This window comes from Marmota marmota, unplaced genomic scaffold (assembly GCF_001458135.2).
Source record: "Marmota marmota marmota unplaced genomic scaffold, marMar, whole genome shotgun sequence".
Taxonomy (NCBI): Eukaryota; Metazoa; Chordata; class Mammalia; order Rodentia; family Sciuridae; genus Marmota; species Marmota marmota.
Window position 1 is genome coordinate 16,572,919 of NW_026000037.1, and position 10,248 is coordinate 16,583,166.

General features: G+C 35.9%; 1 protein-coding gene across 27 annotated transcripts in view; it reads right to left on the reverse strand.

The window, feature by feature from the left end:
• The window catches only part of Clasp1 (cytoplasmic linker associated protein 1), a 259,501-nt gene that overhangs the window by 80,918 nt on the left and 168,335 nt on the right, over nt 1-10,248 (reverse strand). For 21 of the 27 annotated variants that reach the window (XM_048812118.1, XM_048812111.1, XM_048812104.1 and 18 more), the window contains 3 exons: nt 9,999-10,106; nt 7,321-7,347; nt 5,177-5,344 (listed from right to left, as the gene is read on the reverse strand). In XM_048812118.1, the coding sequence (XP_048668075.1) occupies nt 5,177-5,344; nt 7,321-7,347; nt 9,999-10,106 (303 nt within the window). The remainder of the gene's footprint in view (nt 1-5,176; nt 5,345-7,320; nt 7,348-9,998; nt 10,107-10,248) is intronic. The other 6 variants (XM_048812115.1, XM_048812117.1, XM_015479057.2 and 3 more) reach the window with 1 other exon arrangement.

Consider the following 10,248-nt stretch of genomic DNA (forward strand, 5'->3'; position numbering starts at 1 on the left):
CTTGACCCACAGATGTAAAAACAAATACATTATCTATACTGCAATGAGTACACCCTATTATTTTAGAGCCAAGATTTATTGTACAAACTATAACAAGAATGTACTACTAACCAGAATCTTGAAACTCACTGAAGTTTTGTGAAGTATATGAAAGTGAAAAATGAAGTCAAATTCCTCTTGTGCTCAGCTGCTCAGTGCATGGTTGAAAAGACCCTGAAGGTTTGTAAACGACATCCAAATGCTTAGTACTTTTCAGAGAAGGAAAGGTCTGGCACATGAATGCAATCTGAGCAATTAGGCAAACAGAGTGTCACTGGAATTTCACTAGAAATCCCTAAAAACTCTCCTCAATTTTGTCAGAGTGACATGGAACCCCAAATTTTCACTCCATGTAGTAGTGACTATTTAATTAACAATTCTTGATTACACTCTAAATAGCTCCTGCGAGGAGGCAAAAGCACTAGGTGCCAAATTAAATCCTTTAAAAAAAAAACTAAAGGGACTGGGGCTGGGGCTCAGAGGTAGCGGCACTTGCCTGGCATGTGTGAGGCACTGGGTTCGATTCTCAGCACCATATATAAATACATAAATAAAATAAAGGTCTATCAACAACTTTAAAAAAAAAACCAAAAAAAAAAAAAAAAAAAAAAAAAAAAAAACTAAAGCATCTACCAACCCGACTAATAGAGAAATTTCCTAAAATGTACAAAGCAATACTGCTAATGACCAACGCTATATCTGAGTTATGAAGAGACCTCTTCAGGTCCAAGCTAACTTACTGATCCAGCCACTTGTCCTCTCTAGGTCTCAGCCTCCCCTTACAAAAATAAGAAAGAATCCCATCATTTAACAAAAGAGAGCTATGAGATAATGCATATATGTATATACTTCTGAGTTTTGTGCTGAGTGGCATATATGAAAATCTTGTCTTCATCTACCATCCACTCCAAACAGATATTCAAACAGAAAATAAAAACAGTATTCAGCCAGGCATAGTGGCACATGCCTATAATCCCAGTGGTTCGGGAGGCTGAGGCAGGAGGATCCTGAGTTCAAAGCCAGACTCGGCAAAAGTAAGATGCTAAGCAACTCAGAGAAACCCTGTTTCTAAATAAAATACAAAATAGGGCTGGGGATGTGGCTCAAAGTGCCCTTGAGTTCAATTCCCGGTAACACTCCTACCACCCCCCACACAAAAATACAATATTCATAGTTTTGATTGTAAAAGCATGCTTAGTTGAGCATTTCATAACTGTTTCTTCTTCTTCTTTTATTTTTTTAAATATTTTTTAGTTGTAGTTGAACACAATACCTTTATTTATTTATTTTTATGTGGTGCTGAGGATCGAACCCAGCGCCTCGCACATGCTAGGTGAGCGCTCTACTGCTGAACTACAACCCCAGCCCCTCTCAACTGTTTCTTCTTAACATGCTTGATAACTTCTTTATTTTTACCCAGATCCCAACCCTTTCCTTGAGTTCATATATATGCTACAACAGTGGGAAATAAAAGTTCTCTCTTTCTCAAATGCTGAGAAGCCTTGAAATGCTACTTGACTGGTTTTCATTTCCTGATCCTCTACCCCTACCTTCACTCTCTCTGGTGTGAATCTGGTTTATAAAGACAGTAAAGAGAATCAATAGGGATAAACAGATGGGATCTGAAATAACTGCACATGTAAACTTAACAAGGCCCACCTTCCTGTTATTTAACCCAGAGTTCACACACCTGCTTGGGCTGACAGGCTCCTTTGTCATATGGCTAGTAGTAGCTTGGAGAATTCTGTTTATAATTTGTGGAAGTGTGCCCAGAGTTGCCCCAAACCTCATTAAAGTACATCTGATAGTGACTCCAATTGTTTGAATGTTTTAAATCACAAGAGGAAAATCACCCACCAACTTGTAACTATTTCCAGAGCCTAATAATCTACAAGGAGGATTTAAAATAAATATATAAATAAATGATTTTTACAGACTCATAATAAAGTGACCAAAATTAAAAAAAAAAAAAAAGATCAATAATAAGTATCTAAACTGAACATTCTATGTTCTATGTAAGAATAAGATATGGAGAAGGCATAAGGGAAAGAAACAAGGAAAGCATACTTGCCACTTGAACTTTCTAAAAGCAGTATTCCCAGGTTGCTCTTCAGTCTTTTGCTTACATAAATATACTAAGAAGCCTTAAAAAAAACCACTCGCTTGGTTTTCACTTCCTGATACTCTACTTTACCCTTCACAGTGTTTTAATGGTAATTCTGACTTTTAGCTTCTAAGGAAGGATCCAACAAGAACTCATACCCAAAGCCTAGTATAAAAGGATTTATACCAGCCTAAGTATAAAAGGATTAATGAAAAGTACTAGAAGTTAAACACTTGAAACATCTCAAGGTCTACGTGTTTTCATGTCACAATTGTCTAATTTCTTAGTTGAAATGAATTATTTTTAAATTCCTGCAATATATTTTTAATCAGAAAATCTTAAGACACTTTAAATAAATATCCATAGAATGTAAGCTATAAAAATGCCAAGTGTGCCTTTTATAGCCTTCATAATAGATAAACAGGAAACAAAGGCAAGCAGCCAGATAAAATTGCTATAGGTGCTGGCTATTCATGCCATTTTATTATCTGTAAAGTCTTCACTGTCTTTAAAACACACAAAAATGAAACAATTTACAAATGTATTTTACCACTGATTAGGTAGCTTGTGAAGAAATAACCTGCCAAGAGAATAGAAGGATTTATTTTGTTTCTTGGTTATCCAACAGGAATTATGCTTAAGAAATCTTAAATGCCAAAAAAGAACCTTGGCATCAGTTTTAAAACAAATAAGAAAAAAAAGTTAGTTAAGAAATACAATTTCAAACAAAAAAGGTACAATCGAACCAAACATAATTTGTAGAGAATTAGAAATCATTATCATTGCAATTCTAAACTAGTTTAGATATCATTAAAATTGTTGAATTAATTGTTTTGGAGATTGTGAAAAAAAATTCTTAAAATATCCCTCTTTTTTGAATATTTGTATTTAAAATTGCTGTACAACAAACCAAATGTTTAGACACACACACGTATCCAGTATACACTAAATGATCATAAAGATAAATAATTTATTGCTGAAAAATGCTAATATATCTGCTACCCTATAAATAGAATCTTTAAACAGTACTATAGGAATAAGCAGACAGAAAAATTTTGTTCAGGTATTTCTTTATATATGTGTATTCTCAATGTGAAAAAAATTTAAATAAAATATCTTCTTTAACCAGAACAGTATGTATGACCTCAAAGCTTCATTGTTCACTAATCCTCTTAATCAGCATCAAGGAAACAACTTCAAAATAATATAATACTTTAAGTAACAGCTCTGTGGAAGAGACAAAGCTCCTTTTTAATTCTACTGATGCTTATTAATACTGCTTTTAAGAGTTTATAAAATGTTGTCTTTTCCACTATTCACAACATGAATATCATAGTAAGACCTTGGAATATCAGATCTTAGAGTTATATTGGAAGCTGGATTACTTCCTAATTTCAAGAAAGTAAAAATAGCATCTTTAATAATTAAACACAAAACGAAAAGTTCCTAAGCAAAAAAGAATTTTTAAAACAATAATACTAGTGTGGCTTGCACCCATTCTTTAAACTTCAGCAATTAGAACTGCTGAAATCTCACCTAGATTTAAAATCAAATGTATTTTCCAAACCAAATCAGATCTGAACACTGGTATATTGCATCATCAGATGAGAAATTGAAGTATTCTAGCTTTGGCCTTTTCTCTGGTTGCTGACACATCAATACCCAAATTTGTCAGCTCAGAGATGATGCTCTGTCATGCCCAGAGAAGTCAGCATCATGGAGAATTAAAGAAACCACTAAATACTTTTGCCTTGCTTGGAAATAGGAGTTCAAACCAAACTCTATGTGTTCTTAGATATTTGTCCCTGCCTTCTCGTAGCTCAGAGGGCCTTCTGGGGTCTTTGTGAGCTGAACCCCACCGGTCCTTCTGTCCTCCAGTTCCACACCCCTTGGCCATAGTCAAATGAATTGCTCAGGGTTCCCCCTTCTGCTTGACTCTCCCACTTTTGCATCTCTCTCCCCTTAGAACTCTTTCCCCTATCCTCCCTCCCCTGTTAACCCTGTACTTCACAATAGGACTTATTCTGGGAAGCATCCCTTAACAGGAAACCTGGGAGATCTGGGGTAGATAAAGGCCAAGACATCCCTTTTTTATGGACCCAGAATAAACAGTCTTAGTATTTGCCATACAGTTTTGCATTTCCACCTCTTATCAATATATAACAAAGACTCCAGTCGGAATCTAAATCTAGTTCATTTATCTTCTAATTATCGGATCTAATGAAGTTCCCAGTACATTACAATAAATATTCAAGTCAAAATTATTGAGAAGATAAATGAATAAATGTGAAAGATAAGCCAACAGGACTTAAGGATACGATACTCTGGTTTTATAGTAACAGATTTTTACCTTAGAAAGCAGATACTGATGTGATAAAAAGTATAAATTTAAAATTTTTTGTATTCTATCACAAAAGACTTCTAATTTTATATAAAAATGTAGCACACAAATTAGATTTTAGTAGAATAAAAGATCTTTAAGTGCAGAAGTAATTCATATGACTCATATAGAATTACAGAAACTAAATACAACACAAAAATAAATATTATCTTCATCAATTCCTAGCTTTTAGGTTTCAACAAAATCCTGTCAAAAGTAACTATTCCTATTCCTTGACCACAGGTTTCACCAAATTAAAGATAAAAATCAAAATAAATGGGGACCCTAAAAACTGGCTTTGAAAGTCAATATAGGTCAATGGCTATTTAGTGTGAAATTAGTGAAAAGAGGGAAAACCTCTGCCTACTTCCCCAATTCCAATGCTTTGCAAAATGACATAAAACACGAATCTATAATGATGAAATTCTTTCACATCAATTTGAACAGTAACTCCCACAGTTTTTTGGTTTTGACACTTCAACGTGTCATAACCTGGATAAAGCACAAATCAAAATGTCTTTTCAACACAGCCAAAATAATAACTTGAGTTAAAAAATAGATCTCTATTTCTTACATTAGACACAGTTATTAGATTACAATAAAAATTGTGACCAAACTGGAAATGGTGTTCCAAGGTATTTGAGGATCCTTACCTAATCCTATTCGGTTTGGACTTGTTTCACGGCTACACCCCTGACTCCTGGGAATCTTGCTTCGTTTTTCTGAAGATGGTGTCACAGGTGGGCCTCTCGAAGAACCACCAGCAAGTCCACCATAGCCACTTCCCAACAATTTCCCGGGGGAACTCGACCGACTGCCAGCTAAAAATGAAGCAATACAGAAATGAATGATGGATGTAAATTGACTAATAGATTACAACAATTTCAAAATCAAGTTTTTATATATCAATTTTGATTAAATATGAAAAGAATTTTATATAAAATAGATTTTGTTGGTGGTAATACTACTTTTTAAGAAATGTATGCACATAAAAGAATATCATAAAAAGATCACATCCATGCTTAGAAGAGTTACTGGTGGAATTCTACAAAGTTGCACAATTTCTGACTCAAAAACTGAAGGCAAATGTTAGGCAAATGTTCTACCTCTGAACTATATCCCCTGTCCCTATCATTTTGGGTTTTTATTCTATCAGAGTATGTTAAAAATTTAAGTGTAACTACCAGAAGAACAGAAATATAACTGTAACAGAAATCTGTTAAGCATTAATTAGGAAAAATGGATAAAAAAAATTGCCATTAATTTAACAAATGGAAGGGGGAAAAAAGGAGGAGAAATAATTAGAAACATGGGTTTAAAAACATTCACAAACATTTCAGTAATCATAACAAAGGTGGCCAGATTAAATTCATCTACTAAAAGACAGGGCTTCTTGAAATGATTTAAAAACAAACAAAAAAACACATGCTGTTTTTTAAGAGTCAAATAACACATCTACAGAAAAACAAAGAAAAAACAGAATAAAGTACAGCATTTAAAAAGGATAGAGAAGGATATTTAACACTGATTTAAAAAAATAACTTTCTACGAAGGTCATAACTACAAACGTTCATGCTCCAAACAATATAGCTTTGAAATATAAAACATAAAAAAGATTAAAATGTAGGGAAAAAGTCATAATTACTAACAATGTCAAGAAAGACTAACAACCCTCTCAGACAAACTGACATAGCAAGCAGATTTAATTCTATGTGTATGTGTTTTGAGTATACGTGTATATACAGTCACATGCTGCGTAACAATGTTTTGGTCAATGACAGATCAGAGCAGTAGTCCTGTTTGATTATGTGGCCTGGTGATGTTGCCATCTCAATTTGTGTAAGCATACTCAGTGATATTCTCTTATCAACAAAATCACCTAACAATGCATTGCTCAGAGTGCTTCCTTATCTTTAAGCAACCCCACAACTGTGTGTGTGTGCGCGCGCACACACACACACACACACACCTCCTATATACATTATCCCAGCAGATGAACTAACTGCATACTAAGCCTCAATGCAAGTTTCAAAACAATCTGCAAAAGTGGAAATCACATAGACCATATTTCCTGGAAAATATGCAATACAACTGGAAATTATAAGCAACATGGTAATTTTTACTAATAGCTAAGTAGCTAAATACCAACCTAACCATTTCCTGTAGGAAAAAATTTTCTGTCAAACAGCAAAATTTTTAGCATTATACCAGTGTACACCCTAATGATCATTAACTTGGATCATGTCCTTAAGCAGAAAGGTAATAAAATTCTAAAATGCAAAGCATACATTATTATGTACCAAAACAGAATGGTCTGCAGGGCGGGGTGGGGGTGGGGGTCCTTTGAAACAGTACTTACCTGGAAATTTTACACACAGACAACACGCAATATATATTTTTTAAATATATTAAAATTTATATTTCAAAAATTTACATTTCATTTAGTAAAACTACTATCATTCATATGAATCAGCTAGGTGACTATTTGCAAAAAAAAAACCACTTTAAAATGATTTAACTACATGATTGTGAAAGTCACAAAAATCAATAATACACATTACCATGAAGAACTGACTCAGGACCTATTAATTTTGCCTATAAAATTTGAGCATATAAATAAACTGCTAAGCTACGTAAAAGAGGAAAAGAAATCCATTTCAAACTCTAGTATTTGAACATACAGAAAAATGCAGGAGATTAATTAAGCTCATAAAAAAGAAAAATTAATATTGTGCAAAGAACACGGGGTGAGGGAGAATGCAAAAAAACAAAAAAGGCAAGAAGAGATATGGCTTACCACCAGCAGGATTAGCAGATCTGGATCCTTGATTATGAGAGCAGACCAAAGGACAGGCAAAAGTGGATTAAAAGACAACACAATATAGCAGGTCAGCATGCAACACAACGTAAATGTCTCATCAACAAACACTTCAGCAAAATAGCTATTTTTCCTGGGACTAATTCCTCCTCATCTACTTATGTACATGTGTCTATTTTATACTCATCATACTATATTAGCATTTACTTCACAACTGTTCGTAAAACATTAGTCTACAATGTGCCTGCCAGGCACAGTGTTAGGGTCAAGAGTTGTGGAAAAGAATAAGATCAGCATCTCACCTTTCCAGAGAACATCTCCCTCTCCAGGCCTAAGCAATATGAGGGAAGTGAGCATAATTTGCTCATTTGTGTATCACTATCATCTTCAACAGAGTAAGTATTCGACATGTATCGATGATTGGAAAGAAACTGCAACTGACTAATTTCACCTGCATGTTCTACCACTTTCTTTAATCCACAAATATTTAAAATATGCCAATTATTAAGGGCTGTAAATCTAATATTAATAAAATGTACTTAGTATTAAACAGGAACTATCAATTCTGTTTTATATACATATGTACATATACATATAGGTGCATTTATGTAGATTTCTTATTGAAATAATTGCTAAAATTATTTAATTTATACGCATAGGCTTACGGTGCAGGCTTAACCATATGCTGCTGTTTGGTGGTCTCCCTTCCTGTGGGTTAGTCAGGCAAGTAAAATAAAGCTAAAGAGGTTTAAAGTGGAGCCCTAGGGCCAGCTTCAGTATGTTGATAAGTATACAGAATTAAAAAGCTCTACCCCACTGAGTCTCTCTAGAGAAGGAATTTTGATTTTCACCACTCCCTAAGCACAAGTAACAAACGGATTCCTAAAACCTGTAGTAGGGAGGGAGGGATACAGTATTGACCTAGCTGAGGCAGGAACCCTGCAAAGGCCAATGCCAATGAACAGCAGACTAAAAGAAATGCTTAATACTGTTCAACCTTCTTCTCTACAGAAGGAAATAACACTGCACAGTTAAAGGCAAAGATGGTTCTTATTGGACTAAATTTCTTTATATTGACCTTCATTACAAGACTTGAAAATTTCTGGTCAAGAAGAGTTATTCACAGTAAGATCTGACCAATGTTTATGAGGACATGGCTGGACATTCCAGGAATCACAAAAATTCAACCCAAGAATGAGTTGGGGTGCAGCTAGTTGCCAAGGCAGAAGCTTCTGGGTAATACCTACACCCAGATCTGAATGGAAAACCCAGAGAAGTAAGGCTTTCTTCGCTTAACAGAGTCTATCTAGCCTTACAGTATTCCCCATCACAGAAATCCATCCCTAGATTTCTTTCCTAAGCCTCATATTGGTCATGGATAAAGGCCACTTGATTCAGGCTGAAGCCAATATGGTTCTAATACCTGTTTCTGTTTACTGAGTGTCCATCACAGGCTAGCTTCATATTTCTTAATAAATCCTCACAAAAGCCCCATGCGGGTGGGCTTTGTTTCCACTCCATTTACAGACAGTGAAACAAAGGCTCACCAAGTTAAAAGATTCATCCAACATCCCACTGGAGCCAGGATATAAAAGGAATCAGGTTTGTGTGACACTGAAGCACGTGTTTGTTGCATACTGTACTGCACCTTACCACAGATGTCAGAAAGATTCTGTAGCCTCACTAGAGGCAGCAATGGGACTGACCTTCCACTATTCTTGGCAAAAAGATCTAAACTTTTTAACATGAGGACCACAGTTGCCAAAAGGGACATGGAAAAGAATCTAAATTCATGGGATTATAATAGGCATTCTCAATACTAAGCAAGATCCCAAGGTTTGGCTGTAGTGAGTACCCCACAAGAGCTAGACAGCTCCTGGGGACAAGATGGTGATAGACTCATGTCAGCTAAAGAAGCTAAGCTGAGGGAATGTGAATATGTGCAGCTCCTGAGGACAGGAAGACCCTTTCTCCCCACACTCCCTTTGCCCTGGGGCACGCTCTTTGTGCACAGAGGCAGCAGACCACTCACGCCTACATGGAACAGGAAAGTGAGACAGCAAGGTTGGATTCAGACACTGATCAGAGAATTAATCCATTCCAGCTACACTGCTTTCCTAGCTGAGCTCTCAAATGAACTGACTTCACATATACAGAAAAGCAATCATGGAAGCGAGCAGGGGCAGCTAGGCAAAGCAAGAGCCCACACTGATGAGAAGACAGGTGCAGGCTATAAATGTTAGCACAGAGGGTTAAAGGGGGAGCATTTAATGGATTTACTTATTTACCCCTGGAAAAAACTCAGCATTCATAATTTCTGTACAGGTTCTGCCCTGTACAGAAGGGTTCCTTGTCAATAATAAAAATGGGTCACAGAACAGATAGGTTTCAATTTGAGAGACTTCAGAATGGGAAGAGAGTATACTTTAATGCTTAAACAGCACAAGGTTTAAGTCACCTCGAAAGGACACCAGATTATGACTGGAATAATCCATTTTGTAAGCTTACCAAGAAATAATGTGATTACCACAGTATCTTAGAGCCACAAAAGTGCATCTTTCCCTTGAAATCAGTTCAAATACTGTGAACTGCTCAACTGCAGAACATGCTGTTGAATGAAACTAAGGTTATCAAGAAGGAAACTAAGGTAATCTTACGCTGAGACTGTGAAACCACTTTAGCACGACTGCGGCCCCGACTGTCAGAAGGTGTTGAAGCAACATTGGTGGCACTCCCGGAGCTTTGTCGTCTTGTGCGGATGCGACCTGGAGGACATAACAAAGCATGTTTCCGTAACATTTTCAGCAAGTGTGACCTACTTGAGAAAAGAACCTACATCATGAGCAAAGGGCACTGATGGAGTCAACCATCAGGAAGCAGGGGCTTTTTTTGAACCAAGTCTCCCCC